Here is an 18,865-nt window from a genome sequence, read left to right as displayed (position 1 = left end):
CTCAATGGAGGAGGTAGAAATGAGTATAGTTCATAACCCTGCAGCTATCCATTCAAAGTGCAGAAGATAATCACAGAAGATGCAATACAGAATATCCGGAAAAAATATTATCAGCATGGTTGAATGCACAAAGCACCAAACTGAGACATTAGAAATCTAGTTTGTATTTCTGGCTTCTTGCATCAGATGTACTGTGCAACCTTTGGCAAGACACTAATACTAACTTTCAACATTCTATTTTTTCTCTTGCAAAGCAGAAATAAAATACTCTTTGTAAATATTTTAAAATTGGCAAATAAAAATGCAAGCAATGTTGTTTTTTTTTAATATCACTCAGCAAAGGAAAAGCACAAATAGAAGATCTGACTCTATGTAATAGTTTCCCTTTTTTTGGTATAAAATGAACACTGAATCTTTTCTGCATTTTAACACCGCCCATTAAACACAGACCAAATCCAAAACAAAGGACTTACTTACATGTTTAACACTGAAATACCTTACTTTGAAGTGGAATTTTGAATCCTACAAGAGGTACCTATCCTTTGTACAGAGATATGAAAAGTGAAGCCTCTTGGACCCTCTTGGACTATGTATAAATAGCTGGGACAGAGAGGGCATGCAGCTGTTGTCCCTGCTGTGAGCTGGCCTGATGCAAGCCGAATCTCCTTCATAAGCAGTATAACAACAGTACCAAAAGGCCTTGCACCAAAGCTAATAATCGTGGCTGAGATGGAGGAAAAGCACTAATACTATCACAACTTGCAGAACAGAGGTGATAAAATCAATGCTAAAATAGGCTTAATTTCCATAAAAAGAAATCTCATATGGCTTGTGAAGTTAAAGATGGAACACACTGTATTGAAAAGATCCAGGAAAACTATGATCAGTTTGTTCATCACCATATCTAAGTAACCATAAAACATATCTCACAGCTATTACTATATCTAGTGGAAACTGAAGACAAATGCCTTTAGAAGAAAAAGAGAAAAACAGTGATTTGGATGCAGTGAAGGCACTGGGAGCATCACTGAATTCTACTGAATTCCAAGCATATGAAAGAAAACTTGGAAAATCTATCAGTTCACTAATTCTAGCTGCAAAGCCTGGTTTTTCTCCTGTACATTTGGAGTTGCTGATCCTAGTAAAACACTGTGAATCAAAAGTGACAGCTCAGACTTTAACCTCTCACCTCTTCCATAATTTTAAGATCAAAAGTGACAAGCTAACTAAACAGATGGTCCAGGAGAGCTTTTACTAAACATCTGACAAAGCTCTACTACCGCACCTGATACTACCAAAGAAGGAAACAGAACCCCCCTGACACTAAAATTAAAACATATGACAAAGATGGTGTTTATCGTATCTCAAACTCCTCAAGAATTTGGATGAGAGCAGTAAACATATTAGGCAGACCTCTTCCCTGCAGTGAGGAAGACAAGCAAAAGCTGGTATAAGCAAGGTGATCAAGTCAAACTAAATGATACCAACATCCACCCCATGACTCATCTTGCCATAATCTATAAATTGATAGATTTTTATTGGCCAAGTATACCACCTCCTTTCCAACCATGTATCTACAATAAAAAGAAGTTTCAGACTATAACGGAGCTTCCAGAACCCAGTCCATTACCGGTAACAACAAAGTCAACTTCCAGCAGAGTATAAAAACTGGAAGAGCCCAGAGCGACTTATGGTCCTGAGGACCAACAAAGGCCATAGCACTACTTGTGCACATACTGCAGATTCTATCCCTTTAAGCAATCAGCAAAATATACAGTCTCAGGTGTTTCATATATACCTCAAATGTTTCATATCTACCATAGAGATTAATGATGACTCCTTCAATATTCAAAAGTCTCCATTAGTGACTGAACTAGATAAATTTTGAGCAAGACCATCCATGTTAACAGAATCAATTTTGTGGCACAAGAAAAATATATTTTTCCCTTAACTTTAAATTATTAAAAAATAAGCTTCATCCCAACGTTCCAAATCCTCGACAAGTCTTTTATATAAACACTAAAGCTATCAAGGAATTATTGAGACATTTAGTTGTCAGCAGTTATGAGCTGAATTTTACTTGTGTGCAAACTTGCACAGAAATTTAAGATTTAGTTAAGGAAAAGAAAAAGTGAAAAGATTAAAGCAAAGTATTGCCTCATCTGAAAACCCAACAGAAGAAAAAAGACTAATAAAGAATACCCAAAGTGCACAAAAAAACAAGTTTATCACTGAAATGTTTGATCACTGTATACCAGCTTGGACATTACAAACCATGTTTTTGCAAACTGATGTCAGAAGGGTATTAAAAAAGTCATAACTAGAACATTAAAACCTATTTTTTGTTCACCAGCTTCAGAACACAGCGCCAAATTCAAAGATGTACACATGAAGTTCTTGGAAGACCTTAAGTTTACTAGTTCTTGAGGACCACCAGCACCTTCCAAAGACTTATATGAAATTTCATATTATCATGGGACTGGGATAAAGCTGTTAAGAATCCTTATTTAAATGTTAAGGCACAACTAAAAGTTTCTGTGATAATGACAATTTCCCAAGCAAAAATCTTACTATCCACTGTACAAAGGACCTTTGATCCTTGGATTTAGTCTGACTCATTAAAAAAAGAAAAAAAATCCACTTGGTAGGTGTAGGTACCTTCTACTCCTCCAGGAGACAAAATACTGAGCACCAATGCTGACACCAGCTGAGAACTGGTAAAATTAAAGGACGGCTCACATCCTTTACCAGGAGCATTTCAAACATAGGCAAGACTACTTCTGAAAATATTCAGGAGCATACTCCTCTGAATGTAATTACTTGGACATTTGACCCATGAAGAATGAAGAAATATTATGAAAACTAATTGCCTTGAACATCACTTTAAAAGGTGATGTTCATTAACACAGCTGTATTAATTATTAATTAATATAGCTAACTAATGTATATGAATATGGCTATCTCAAACTTATAAACATCTCTAAAAACATTTAAAGGTAGAAGATAATTTCTTTACACATCAGACATTTGGTCCCAGACTACCATAAATGCACTCTAGCATTTTACCTGACAAAAATATCATTTCTGAGAAAATCATACCTGTAGATAGCAGTCGGGATAGTACAATTTTAACATTAAAGGCAGCCTTTTTTTCATTCCTTTTTTTTTGGTATGCTTTAGTATCATTTGCTTAACAATCACAAGTATGACAATTTAGATTTCTGAGCTACTTAACTCTTCTGAATTGCACTTTATTTTACAAGTTTTGTTTACTCAACAACTTGACCAAGAATTTCTGCCAAACCATTTGCCAGTAATCCTTATATGAAATTATGAAATATTAATACTGATTTCTGATGGGGTCTGTGTGAGACAACACTTATTTGCAAGAGAAATATTTCATCATTAAAAATAAGGATCATGTAACGCTGGGATAAAAAGTAAAATGTAAGCAATAACTGAGAGAAAAATAAGTGCTTTAAAAATACTTTGAAGCTACTGAGAATCTTTATCACTTGTAAATATGCTTACATTTATATGAAGTATAAAATTTTAATTTCCTTTCTTGCAGCATGTTAATTCTCATTCTTTAAAACCTTTATCATAATCAATTCTCATAATTTAGTTAACCACGGGAAACTTTTATTGACTTGTGATTTCAGAGGCTTGGTGTCATTAAAACTGGGATGGATGCGTGGATGGACAATACTTTCATATTATAATTTCTTTAAAAACAGAACAGTTAGTATCTAAAAGTTAGAACAGTAAAGTTTGTATTTAATAGTAATTATTATTGCCACTACTATACTTATATTAGAGTTTGAAGCAAGTTCCTTTTAGTTTTTTTCATGGCAGGAAAAGGGTGGTTTTATATTAACTTTGAAGCAGGTTTCAGTTAACTGTTGAAGTCTTAGATTGAGGCTTTTCCTTTTGATTCCTCACTGCTGTATTGAGTATTTTCTACTAAGATATATTTGGGTCTATACATAATACAAAAAAGCTTTCGTAAGGTTATTTATCTGGATTTTTCAGTTAAAGTTCTGTAGCTCAAGTGATTTGAAGAATGACTGGTATTATATATTTAGAAGTTTAGAGATCAGGATTTCTATTCATATAGGTGTAAGAATGAGAACATTAAAAACGCGTTGCTCTAACATAACTCTCAATCTTGACAAAAAGTAGCAGTGAAAAAGGCTACTGGCATTCATTAGCTACAGGAGAGCATTCAGAGTGATGACTCAATAATTGTACAGATGAAAAATGAGAAATGTAGAGAGACAGCACTGGTTTAAACACAGTCAGGAAAACCTTCCGCAAGCAGTAAAAAATGCTTGAAGAGAAACGGAGATAGCATTGTTAAAAACAATGCCAGCTGTGCTGATTGTAGAGGCAATATATTAAGGAATTCTCAAATTTTGATTCCTTAGATTTCTCATTTCCTAAAGGATGATGTCAGTAACAACTACTGTGATTTGACTGATAATCTTCGTTTAAGAAGGAGAGAAATAGATTAAAATGAGCTGCACTGGTCTTAAAAACATTCTGCAAATTGAAAAAAAATTGCAAGTGCCACATTTTTTGTGTGTGTACAATGGTCACCCATGGCAAAATTGGGATGTGTGAAAGAACTGGTTAAATTGGCTTTGGTAGTTATGCTATAAATGTGAAAATGTGAAGCAGAATTAGCTGGTAAATTGTGAAGGATAAAAATGTGATGGGCAATTATAATGACCACATCATGAAGTTCTAAAAACCACTAACCCACAGTTAAAAGAGTTGGAACTACTTGGTGGCGAAGCTGTACTTTTCAGAAATAAAAGGAATGTGCCTTGGATATTGTCTGTTAAAGAACATTAGGGATATTTACTGACAATGTTCTCAATCTTTTGATACAAGAGGTTGTATCGTAAATCTTCCATATGCGGGATAATTTTCACATTGGCAAGGCAAGGGAAAGCTTAGATGCAGGAGTGATGCATTGAATCAGGTTATTTCTGAGGGGCTTTTGCAGTAATAATGTTTATGTTGAATCTAATGAGCTGGCTGGCATGAGTTGCAGGGCATATATATTATGACCGCAAACCACTTCCCGCATACAAGGACTTGCTAGAAGAATCAAATGAAGTCCATATCATGTATCAAAGTTAACCTTCATTAAATGAACAATTATAACTAACTGCTATTAAATTAATATGTATATTATACTGAAATTTACATTACAGCAACAGTTAGTCTAAAAGTCTTTGTATGATCAGACACCATGAGATTACTAAGCACTTAATTCCACTTGTTCTTGAAGTATTATCTTTGAGTAGTGCAACTATTGCCATTACTGAACTCTGTTCACTGAACTCTACTATACTGTTGGCAATAATCATCTGCTATTTGCATGTGGAAGGCTATATTGTTTTTTTTCATTCAACATTATTTGAGACATTCAATTACTAGTGTCAGGCATAGACCAAGAAGGAGAAAAAGCTAAGGAATGAAACACACTGCCTGTTTTTGCTTTGGGTTTTTTTTTGATGACTTTCAATTTTGAAAAATGCACACACACTTTTTATATATTAATATAAATTTATCAGAAAGCTTTGAAACTGAGATTATTTTGTTATGCTTCAGAAACACATAGTTCCAAAGGCAAAAAACACTTGTGGGAAATTTGAACATTTATATAGCATTTCTCTCCACTGGTCAATAGGAATAAAATGTCTGCAAGCATCTGGTCAAAATACTTAGCTGGGATATCCTAAAGAAGGTTTATTGCTTCTATGAACATATGATTTGCAAAGCTGAAATACCTTATCTGAGAGGTAAATACAATCAGTGTTTTCCTCAGCTTATATAAGAGAACAACAGAAATTCCTTGCTATATAAAACACTGTACAAAACGTAGACATCACATCTGCAATTTTTCATTAATAAATTCTAACAAAGATAACTGAACAAATACATGTGCAATTTATAAGCAGAAAAGCATTCTTCTTAAGAAAGGAAGAATTAGAATACAATCTCAATGGACATTAAATAGTTATTTAATTTTCCTTGCTAAGGAAAACATGTTTTGCTTTTTTAAGGCAGAAGAAACTAAATACACAGTAAACCTCATTACATTTAAACCTCAAAAGATTAGAATGGCATCAAAGGTAATGTTTCTTTTGGCCAGTATCCTGTTCTTAGGCTTCCTCATTTTACATATTCTTGGATTATGACAAAGTGTGAATTAGAGTGAAAAATAAAATTAAAAATTTAAAGCAGAACTAAACAAGACAAATTAAATGAACTTTACTAAACATTAAGTTTTAAATGAATATTTTGAGTGTTTTTATATTTTAACCTTGTATTTTTTCTCACAGTGATGCAAATTATCTTGATACTTGCCAGCCTTAGCAGATTCTGTTAAACTACTATTTGCTGAAAATGCATTTATTTGGTAAGGTTTAATGGGTAGAAGCATTTTCATACAGAGGTATGAACATTAAACGATTACCTCATGTTCATTTTAAATCAATCAGAAAACTGATAGCTTACATTAGAAAAGGAAAAAAAAAAGAGTTTGTGAGTGTATATTATTTTATCATGAAACAATTACCTTGACAAGCTGGGACTGGAACATCCCATGAGTAATAACCGTACGGAGACTTCCTACATACAGCAGTACTTTTCCCAACGAGCCGAAAACCTCGATCGCAAGCCCAGCGAACCACACTGTTGAGCTGTCCGCCTGTCTGACTGACAATGAAACCGTGTGGAGGGGACTCTGGAGTACTACAATAGAGAGCTTTAAACACAAATATTAAATAAATAAAAGATGTATGTAGGAGCCAGATGACAATTCTTATTGAACTCAGTGGATATCTTATAATGAGATGAGAAATGTATCACTAAAAGTTGTATTTTGTGCCCTCATCATGCATTCATCAAACACTGAGTATAAAGGTGAAAGAACAGGGCCTTATCAAGGCTTCAGGGTTCAATACTTTGAGAGGAAGTGAAAAGTGATAGCTCATTTGTATAACTGCGTTTTACCACCTTGTTTTTTAAACTGAACAACACATAGAATTTTAGTCCATGGTGAAATTTAATGCAATCTCATAAGTTTCTGCAGTGTACAAAGTGTTCTGAAGAAGGAACCATCAAGGGCATCCTACACATAACCCTTTTCAAATTTCTTTTTTTTTCTGGTCCTAGCAAAGTTATTTCTTTCAAGTTCTGGATTCTGTGAACTGAAAATGAACTAGCAAAAGTTAAGACAGAGTTTAATCATATTTATGAGTGCCATTAAAATATGTAGCAAAAACACTGCATCTGCATTTTCTTCTCTTTGTAATTTATTTAGAACCTGAGAAGCCCTACAGAAGTCTTATTTGGATACCATGCAAAAAAAAAAGCTTTCGAAATAACATCTAGAAATCTTTATAAGAGCAAAAAGATCACTGAGAGATATAGTTGTTTTAATCTGAAAGAATTTATGTGCAAGTCTATATAACATTAAAGAATACTTGATTATTATACTGTTATTATGCTTATATATATTTTTTAATTCCCCTTGCTCATTAAGTCCATGAGACTGAAGTAGTTTGGTTTTGTCTAGCTTGCCAACAGCGTCCACCAGAAGGGTTTTACAACCTGCTAGCCAGTTTAAAATAAATTTTGTTTGTTTAATAATTTAACTTAAGTTTCTGATCTTTTTGGTCAAAGAGAAGTCAAGATGGGTTGGCTAAGACACTGCTTCCTCATTTCATAGGAAAGAAAAGCAAGTTAGAAGTTGTTTCCCAAGTTCTCCCTTCATGCTTTACAGAAATGTTGGTAACTGGGGAGAACCTCACTCCGCTCCAGTAGTCAGCGAAACAGTGAAGTGCTGCTTGGCTCACTCTTCCAGCCTTTCCATGTCCCACTACTGATTTACCTCAGTGCAATGGTTTTCACAGGCAAAGGCTTCCTCTGATCAGGAATGAGTCATGCAGCTGTTTATTTACTCTTTATTAAAGCAAGCAGCAGAAGATAAAACACTGGCAGGCCTTTCAGAGCACATAACATGGAAATGTTTTCTTCTTTACCCCAAATTGTTCCTCATACCCTTAGAAAAAGCAGAGACACAGCCATTTCTACTCCTTTAGTGTATGAGGAAATATACTGGTGTTTTCTGCATGATACAGACCATTCACTAGCTAGGATTGCCTGTCTAAGTCTCAATATCCTTGTTACACTGCCAGTAAAGACAGAATATTAAGAGATTTCTCTTATTTTTAAAGGATCCCACAGATACTACATGCAAAGAAAATAAGCACAGCGTAATGTTTTCTGTCTAGCCAACAGTGAATTTTATCTAACTATATAATAAACATATTTTATCTCTCAGAAATCTGTGCTCTCCTACAGGGAAAGATGACACTGATACTCTATTTCACAGACTTTTGTACTAGGCCTAAGTATTTTCCTGCAATAGTGAAGTAACCAAAATTGAGTGAGGAAAGAAACCACACAGCAGACAGAAAAAATTCCTACTTATTTTCTACTGCTTTCTCCATTTTCTAAAGTGAAATTGTGTCATGCCACTAACTTCACCAGTATTGACACGGAAACTGTTCTGCAGCTACTAGTCCCAGTACTTTTCATTCTGTATTTTGTGTCTTCAGTCATGCTACAACATTGAAATACAGATTTTGTGAAATTGCCATAAATGACAACAGATTTAGCTTAGTTTGAGTAAGGAATATTATTAACCTGTAAAAATGGATATTACATAATAATCCTATAAAAACAATTATATAAAAATCAGTCTTTGTTAAGTATCGTCTTCACTCACTGTTCATAAATATGTCTATTTGAATTAATATCACACTCAACCTTGGCTTTTTTTACATACCAATTGATCTCTTCTTACACTGTTTGTTGCTTCTGAGCTTTGAATTAAAGGGTTCAGTCCTTCAGGGTCTCACATTTTTCCACCCTACAGCTGTTCATTCTTGCCTTGTTGCCACCTCCTTCTCTGACCCACCAGAAGTGTTTAAGTTGAATTGCACAATGATTCGGTAGGAAGGATGGAGGCATATGCATGGAAGTAAATGATGGGTGGCAGAAGGGTGAGACTACTTCTTTCAGTAATGGTGCTGGCTTATGCCATTTAAAAGTTTTATGAAACTATTCCTTAAATATCTACAGAGCACATGTGCTGCCTTTATTCTATTTAGATTATTTTTTTACGTAAGATCAGTATCATTGGATTCGTGCATAAAACAAACTGGATTTTCTTTTAGTTTGGGTAACTGAGGTCACAAAACACAGCTTACATTATTCTTTTCACACAAATAAATATGTTCTATATTGAGATTTTATACACATTAAAGAAAGTTTAATTTACATACCTATATATCTTATCCTGAAACCTTTTTTATTTGTGCCATGATCCGCTGACCACCGCAGAAATACCTCATGGCCATTGCTAGTTATATTTAGAGAAGATGAATAGTCCCCACTGAGAGAAATGAGCAATGGGCTATGACTATTTGGTCCTTGACGTAAGCAAGAAAAAAAATAAAGGAGTTACAAAGTTTAAAATCACATACAATAAATTATAGGCATACAACTGATGTACTTTAAATACATCCTCCAGGCAAATAGTAAATTAATCACATTTAAAAATGGAAGTTGACATTATATGATATATATTACAGAATGCATATTTGTTCTGAAACAAAACTGTTTTTAAACATAACTAATGCAGTACAATCTTGAAACACAATATAATCCAACAATTCTTTTTAGCACAACAAACCCAAAGATGTGCTTATTTAACTGTTTTTTATACTTAAATCAATTATGGTATGCATAATGTGATTTGGGAGTGGTAACACAGATGTAATGTAAAAATACACATAAATATAAAAAGTATCATCCAAAGTTGTGCATCCTATAGTTACCATCAAACACCTCAAGTATATCAAATTCCTTTTCTGTCTGGAAGAATTCAAAGAACATGCTGATATTATAACCCTTTTCCACAGTAATGGTCCACGCACACATCTGCAGGTTTGGGTAGCTGTCAGGATAACCAGGGCTCAGTATGACTCCTGTTGAATCCAGACGCATTTCATTGGCTGGACAGAGCACTGTGAAATAGATGGATTGTTTAAAAAAATCTAAGTCCACTATTTTTATGTGTCATGTGATTGGTAAGGTTTGTCTTAGTTTTAAATATCTGCATTGTTCATTTTATTGCCATATATATAGAAAGACTGACATTTAAGGAACAAAGCTAGTTGTAGAAAAAAAAATCTAAAATAACATATATCTTAAAAATAAACATGCAACCTTCAGAACTTATTGTCCCACTTTTTCCTCTTTCATTGTCTAGAAGATTGTCTAGAAGATATGCTGTCATTTTAGACTGCGCTTAAAAACTCAATTGCTTTATTAAAAAATGAACCACAGACTTTTTTTTTTTTTTTTTTCAGATTACTACTGCCATCAGCAATAGTTCCAGGAAAAGTTTTGCACTGAAAGCCAAAATTGAAGACACCATGTGATCTTTAGTTGTCAGATTCTAAATAAAAAGCAGTCAATTCCTCCTACAATGTCTGTATAAAGCAAAGCGGCACCTATATTTTGAGATCCTCAAACAAGCTTCAAAAACATTGATATATCTACATTGTATAATGCAGCACTACTCAGACATTCTGCCTTTGGCCTAGAAGATAACAGACACACTTCAGGCTGACATTTTGTTATGACTAACTAGCCCAGCCTCTCAGCAGGGCTAACTGGACAGAAAGTAGAATTGTGCTAATGCAGCTATCTTGCTTTTGGATCCAGAGAAACCTCACATAATGCTAGTTTATTGCCTTTACTTGCAATAAAAATCATTTGAAATTCTATTTCTCAGTCTCCGTACACAATATAGTGCCATTTCTTTCCTATCTCTTACCAGATGAAGAAGAAAAGAAGAGTTTCTCAAAATCAAAGTCTAAGACTAGCAGTCAAGACATTGGTGTTCTATTCCTGACTTTCAGGCTGACTTTAGGTAACTCATCTACTTTCTTCCTTTAAAAAACATGCACAGCAGGTCATCATATGATAAACACCTTCTGAGAAAATAAAGATCAAATTAGGGGAAAAAATGTAGGTGAGTTCTGCCCCACCTAAAAAATCCAAATATCAACCTGGTATATATATTTTTTAAACTCCATATACTTCATTATCCTTCAGTTAAGTGTAACAGCTGTGTAACTGTGTCATATATGTTACGTACATACCGAATTTACATCTACATATCACCTCCTTTTTTACTAGATGTGTGTATCAGTGATTTTTAGTTACATTTTCACATTTCTGGTACAGGGGACTCACAAGTTCAGACAACCTGATATTTTCCCCCTTCTAACACAGGGACAGAGCATTTCCCAGATGACTAGATCTAAGGCAGCTGAAGAAGAAATTTAAAGAAATGAACCCTAAAGATATCAACTTCTTAATAGCTGACAGCCTTTTTCCCAAAGTCAACTCTAGGAAAGAAAAAAGGGAACATGCTTTACCCTGGTCTCTAAAATATTGTTGGGAAAGGCTGGACCCCACAACATGAGAGTGTCTCCTGCAGGGATGAAAGAAGAACTTGCTCCATCCCTGCTGGCTTGTTCAGCAGATATTACTTTCATCTCATTCCTAAGAGTTGTTTTTCTTATTTTCAACACCACAGTCTGCAGTTATTCATCTCCCACCTACAGCTGTGCTGGAAAATATAAAACAACTCTAGCTGTATTAATTGTCATAGTTCAAGGGGGAATAGAGGATGCTAACACAATAAATAGTAGTTTGTGAAAGAAATAATATCACTATTGCTGAAATTCAGCAAAATGCAGTTAAAAAGTCATAAAGGAGATTATGACAGGGCTTGATTTTGATTTAATCCTGATTCATTAGGTCTACATAGAACAATAAACATCAGAACTAAGAAGTGTTTGAAGTGGTAAACCTGTACTTGCATGGAGCTCTGTTCAGGCTAACGGACACAGCTGCTTCGTGCTTCAGCACAGAACTAAAGCTGATATTAACCACCAGGTCTTCTGTGCTTGAAGTACTGGATTTAGCTTAACAGCTTAGAATTGTTTTATTTTGTCAGACAGAAGAGGTTTGTCTACACTCTGAGCATTTTTACTTGGACTGAAAGGTACTTTACTGTAGTATTATCATGAGAATTTGATAAATTAAATAAAAATAGTTGATATTACCAAGCTATTGAGACTTCTTTCAAGAACTGCTTTTGCTTCAGGATATATGAATCAGTAACCTGCAGTTTATTCAGGGCTGAACAGTGCTTAACAGAAGCCTTAAAATCCGGCATTTATATTCACAACTAGCACTTATATGAAAGTGAATTAGTACTAAGTCTCACAGTTAGAAAGAAAAATAATGGGATCTTATATTTCTCAGAAACACTGAAAAAAATGCTGTGTTATTAAATATGAAAAATCAGGCTTTTATGAAAACTGTCATTGGACTATAGAGAGAAAAAGAGATCACAGAAAAGCAAAGAAAGCAACAGCGATCTTCTTTCATAAATAAAACCCACATAAGAGATAGGAATCTGATCATATATTTTAAAATATCTGTCACTTTCAAAATTATCATCTAATTGCTATATTAAAAAAAAAAAAAGTTGTTTCTCACTCCCTGTGTTTGTCTCAGTTAATCAAGAAGGGACTGACTATAACACTTCCATTCTACAAGAGAATAACCGAAGCTCACATGCCTATCATCTGGCCGTCAAAACCACACTGGGCCAGTGGTGATACAGACTTCACCATATGAAAGAACTGATCCTCTCAAGCTTTTATATATATATTTATGTATATATCTATGTGTATACACAAACGTAGAGAGAGAAAGAAAGAGAGAGAGACAGACAGACAGAGCGAAAGAGAGAGAGAGAGATAGGTCAGGAAGAGCACTGTCATCTGGCTGCACAAGTTCATTTACAGCTAATTTTGCTATCTCCACATGACACTGCTTGGAAAAGTGTCCTCAGTTTTAGGATCCCTTTCTAAGTGTCCCTCATGAATTTTATAGAGAGCTTAAAGACCTAATTCTGTACAATGAATTCCCCTGGGAATCAGGTAGCTAAGTTATTTTATAGATCCGAGCTAAGGTAGCTGAGACATAGCTGAGAGTCATCATCCAAGAATTTTCTCAGGATCCTATACTTATATTGCAAAATACAGTTTGAATCCTCTTACTCTGAGTCTTTCATTTTATCCTGAAAGTAGAATTTAATTTCAAGGAAAAGGAAGGGCAAACCTAGATGCTGGGTATGGGAGATTCTCTATTTTAACAGAAGAAGATGAGAGACATTTGCATAAGCTTGTGGAAATTGGTGATTATTTTCTGATCTAAAGGAGGAAACCTACAATAAATGTAAGAAATGCTCATCCAATTGATACACATCAGAAAATTTAAGTCAATATAGTTTAAAATTATAATATTGCATCTGAGTGTAAATTAACCTTTACCCGCGAATACAATCTGAAATAGATTTTGTTTCAGTATTTTCTCTTAGTGGTACCTGGTTGTTGACAATTATGTCTTTACTGTGACACATTGGATTCAAAAGTATTTTCATTTAAATTCTGTTCAGCAACACTATTCAGATTTAAAAAAAAATGAATATTGAATGTGATTATTAATTTACTTCAGTGTAAATCAAGTTAAAAACTGAAGCAAAATTCAGCAGAAACTCGCTTGACACTGACTAAAATGTCTAATGTATGCACAAGGTAAAAGGCAACAGAAATTAACTCTATGAAGTCTAATACTAAAACATGCTCTGCTTCTTGAAAAATCAATAGATAAATTAATGTAAACATGAACCAAGAGAAGAACTGAGTTTATTCCTACAGGGTAACTCTTATGTAGTGAGTTAAAGCCTGCATAATTGAAGTATTATGATGTAGTATTATATGAAGTTTATAAATAGTATGATTAGTGTAGTTTGGCAAAATCATGAATGGCATATATTTATGTATATAGTTTTGCTACCTCTAGATTCACAAAGCTATCTATAAGTCTGGGTTTGAACACAGAAATTTAGGTTACATATTTTAAAACTTGTATGTTAAATAAATAAATATAACAGACAATTATGTTCTTTCTTATTCTAGGTGGCCCATTTGAACGGTCATTTTCAATATATTTCAATTAATTCCTTCGAGTTTTTTTAAATTCTATGATCCTACTAATTATGAAGATTATGCTAATTTGATTCAGCTTTAGACTGAAAATGATAAGAGCCCCGGTTTAGTATTTAGTATTTGATCCAGCATTTAGCATTTGTGTGTGACAGACTAGAGATTAACCAGGGTAATTAAAGTTATCATTCCTGTTTTTTGTCTTGGGTCTTGCAGTGACTGTACATATGACTTTATCAACACGTGTTGAGAGAGTGCCTCAGGATCAGCACATATATCTATTTGCCCCATCTATTATTACAGCATTTTAACATTTAAAGCAGTTCCCAGAGGTTCCTATTTTTTTCCACCCATTAAAGCCTATGTACCTGCAAAGTTTGGTTCTTCATTTAAATTGGGAATGTGGGGCGCTATTCCCAAATACAATGTTACCTAAATAAATGCACAGATTTGCAGAAATAATGAATGTTAAAGTTCTTATTGAAGATCACTCAGCATTTTTAAGAACTAGACATAATGTTAGGCATTATGTTGACTTTTCACAGAATCACAGAATCATCGAGATTGGAAGGCACCTCTGGAGATCATCTAGCTCAACTCCCCCTGCCCAAGGGTCAGGATCGTGCCCAGGACTGTTTCCAGCCGGATTCTGAATAACTCCAAGGATGGAGACTCCACAGCTTCTCTGGGCAACCTGTTCCAGTGTTCATTCACTCTCAGATTAAAAAAAAAAAGTATTTGTTATGTTCAGATAGAATTTCCTGTGTTTCAGGTTGTGCCCATTGCCTTTTGCCCTGTCAAGGACTTCTGCATTGTTTTGTGAATAAAACTGGGGGGAAATAGTTTATTCAGCAGTAATAGCTGGTCCTTCCAATTTTTCAGGTATGTAGGAAAAGGATATTTGTAAGACAGTTATTTTTCAACTTGCAGCTGAAAACTCTGAGCTGAACACTACAGTCATAATTAAGTTGTAAAAAATAGTATATTAATGCTTAAATTCATAGTAACTATATTGTGCACTACTCTGAAACTTTTAAAATTATCAAGAAACTGCAAAAAATTAAAACTTTACTTGTAAATCTAGCAGATTCACTCACAATTAACTTACTACTATTAACAAATAAATCTTTGATCACGAGTGTTTTCTAGATATGCTAATTACCTCAAATTGCTGCAAAAAGAGAACAACATCTGATAGGGAGCAAATCCAGATACCAGCATTTTTCATTTAATAAAATGTAAGTAATTGTATTTATTACAAACTGATTTGGGAAAGTACTTTAAACTTTCTGTAGCCGGTATAATATTAATGGCAAGAGTAGATGGATCATGAAGGAATAACATAACAACTAGCAGGATCCAAAATGGTTCTAATTTACACGTATTATACTTTTCTTAGGCTGGATTGTTTGTCTCTGTCTTTGTCATAAATGTTTATAACCATATGTCCTTATTTATCTCTCTTAACACTTGGATGAAATAGCCAGAAACCACAGATACGTGCCCATCACTTTGAAATTAAGAAGAAATTCCAATTTCTGATAATAAACTGTTGGAAGCCTTACCTCCATTAGCTCCCTAGTCAGTACTGCATAAAAGAAAAACTCTCACATTTTCTTCAAAAGGTATGAAAAAATTCTACTCTAGCATAACACATCACATGTCAACTTAATAAGAACTGGTTTAAAGTGTGAGATGGTGGTGGTTGTCAAGACTGTAATCTTGTTTTAACTTAACAATGAAGTAGTGGCATATCTCTCTATTCAGAGTTTGCAAGCAAAGGTGGAAAATGTAAAAACACATGCACACAGGCACACAGAAACATCATTCTTTAGCATACACTGAATAAAAATGGAAAGCACTTCAAATTGCACTTTAAAACAACAAAATTTCATGATCTTGTTCATCCAAACATGAGCTATGTTGTAATTTAGCATTTTTGAAATTTTCATATGAATTTTCATACTGTTACATTCTCGAGAAAATGATAGAAACTAGCTCATTTCTACACATTTCTTTTAGACTCCCTCCTAGAAAAGGAATTGTGAAAGTATTTGTTTTCACAAAGTAGAACAGTAGCCCTTTAAACCTATCGTTTAAACCTGATGTTAAAATGTTAATAATGGTTTTGCATTAATATTTGACATATTTTCACTGAAACAAACAGTTATAATATTGAAAGTGTCAAAAGGTTTGAAATATTTCAAATGTGCCATTTTACGTAAAGGGGAAGTGAAGGGTAGCTCTGGAATCATCATTTGGCTGGTCTGACAAAGAGGAGGACAAACCTTGACAAGCAGGTGGTGCTCCGTCCATCTGAAGTCTTTCTCCCAGTCGACAGGTCAGAATCTCATTACCAACCAATGTAAAGCCTGGTTGACACTGGTACCTTATTATGTCTCCTGTTTGATAAAAAAGAATACCATTAAACAGCAATTATCTAGGACTTTTAACTTTGAAAACATTATTGATTAATGAAGTTCCGTATTGACATATAATGGGCAAAATGACCTCTGGCATAAACAACTTTGATTAGTCTAAGTAAATGTTGTGGTAAATGAGCTTTGCGTCACACACTATGCTACATCTATCACTGTTTTCCACCACAATATTAGCTAGATAATTTGCCTGGCTCTGACTGATGCTGGGCAAGCCATGTGTCCATAAAGCGCTAAGAGATATAATTCATTGGATAATCATTATGGAACCAAATAAAAAGACAAGATCAAGTCAGTAATTCCTACAGTCTTGAAGAAAAAAAAAATCAATACGAAATACATTTAACTGATGATAGCTGAATTTGGCATGCTCAGAATAAGAAATTGTCTGTTGTTAATTCATGTAGTTATATATTGTCATAAAAGTAAAAATGTGTGCATCTCAGCAGTTCTCACCGGTTTAGTCTACAGAGCAGAAAAGAAAAACATAGGTGAAAGAACAGAAAAGAAAAATAGAGGTGAAAGTGTTTTTCTGTTTGCCGTCAAATATAAAAAAAAAATAGATACAAGTTAAGAATAAATTGAAATTTTTGCCATAACGTAAGCAGAAACATGCAGTCAAACATCCAATCCAATACAGATGCACAGTGAGGCAAAACGGAAAGTCAATATTTCTTTGAAGGATAGGTGGCTAAGTAATGTTATTAACATATTTTGGAAAGCCAGAATGTCATTCCCTCCTTGGATTCTCCTAAATTCTGCAAACTTGTTGTTACTCCTTGACGGGCGAGTGAAGAGTTAACAGGACTGAAGTTTGTCAATTGATATGCAGAAGAACTGAGAGCACCAGAGCTGACGTGCACAAAGCTGTTGAACAGAGGACTTAACAGGACTAAAGTCGTCTACCAACCGATCTGTGCAAGGACTGATATGCGCAAGGCTGCGGAATGATTAGCAAGACTGGAGAAGTGAAGTCTGCCACCTGGGATCTGCACGGACCCCCGGGGAGGGAAGAAGCGATACGGAGGTGCTGTGGTCTTGCCTCGCTAGCAGGGTCCTCCCAAGCAGACAAACAGACAGTCCTGTGATTGCGAAACTTGCTAAAAGTCAGCAAAAGCAGTGTTTGCCCAGAGCCCCAGCCCTATAAAAAGAGACTTGGGAGCTAGGAGAGTTTGAGCAGGGACGGAACGTGACCTGACCATCCTCTCCGGCTGGAGCGTGAGTATCCCCCCCCTCCCCTTTTCCTGGGACGCTGGGGTAAGGTAACTCCTCGAGGTTGAGAGCCCTCCCACTAGGAGAGTGAACAAGCTAGCTTTCAAGTAGGGATAAGCAGTCCTTCCAATTAATAGCGCAGTAATCGACGGTTTCGGGTTATCCTTTCTAAATTAGTAACTGATGGTTTTGTGTTATCCTTCCTAATTAGTAATCACATTATTTTAATGGATGTTACTAATCCAAGAACTTGTGTGAGGAAATAAACATCTTTTTTATTATTATTACATTACTGTCTCAGTCGTTGCTATCGAACCTTCATAGCATGACAGCGTGACACTCCTCATCTCACAAAACTGTAATTCTGGTGTAAAACATACCATTGCCAACAAATTTTTTTTTTTTTTTAAGCAGAAAATAAATTTACTTTAAAAATTCTAACTAGGAACATCATTGATAATAAAAATAATATTTCATTGCTGCTTTTGCTAAAAATTAATTCCAACTGTTTAATTTGTTATAGTTATACAGGTACATACACATATATTCATGCACATATGTATTAAAATATTCTTAACTTTCAATGTAAGACTGCATGTTTTATATTAAACATTATGAAAAATGTATTTTATAATGCCCTTCATTGGAAAGGAGTTACTGAGATACTCAGATGTGATCTCTGAAACATAGCTAGTACTCAGGAAGTATAGGGAGGAGGAATGACTTCGTAGATATTATATTTTCAAATATAAATATAACATATTCCAGTCACGATTTGCATCTTGAAAAACAAGAAATGTCTGTTCATGGCAGTCCTTCTTCTGAAACAGATATTGCTTTTATTTTTTCTCACATTACCTATTTCAAATTCATCATCCTCAGTCAAAATTTCAGCATTTGGTATATTTGTTGGAGGTTGGCAGACCCGAAGTTGGTAGGCTATAAAAAGGAAGAAAGCACAGTTAATATTCCCATACTTCCACAGCTAGTACAGTCATTTAAACATAACTGAGTTAATGCTCAAGTTAACAGGAT

General features: G+C 34.5%; 1 protein-coding gene across 1 annotated transcript in view; it reads right to left on the bottom strand.

Annotated features, from left to right (window-relative positions):
* The window catches only part of CSMD3 (CUB and Sushi multiple domains 3), a 734,654-nt gene that overhangs the window by 86,240 nt on the left and 629,549 nt on the right, over positions 1-18,865 (bottom strand). Inside the window, 5 exon segments of the mRNA XM_067292283.1 lie at positions 6,593-6,781; positions 9,369-9,515; positions 9,924-10,112; positions 16,469-16,582; positions 18,689-18,769. Of these exon segments, the coding sequence (XP_067148384.1) occupies positions 6,593-6,781; positions 9,369-9,515; positions 9,924-10,112; positions 16,469-16,582; positions 18,689-18,769 (720 nt within the window).

Source organism: Apteryx mantelli, chromosome 2, assembly GCF_036417845.1.
Source record: "Apteryx mantelli isolate bAptMan1 chromosome 2, bAptMan1.hap1, whole genome shotgun sequence".
Lineage (NCBI taxonomy): Eukaryota > Metazoa > Chordata > Aves > Apterygiformes > Apterygidae > Apteryx > Apteryx mantelli.
Note: the sequence above shows the minus strand (reverse complement) of the source record. Positions and strands in the feature narration are given on the sequence as shown.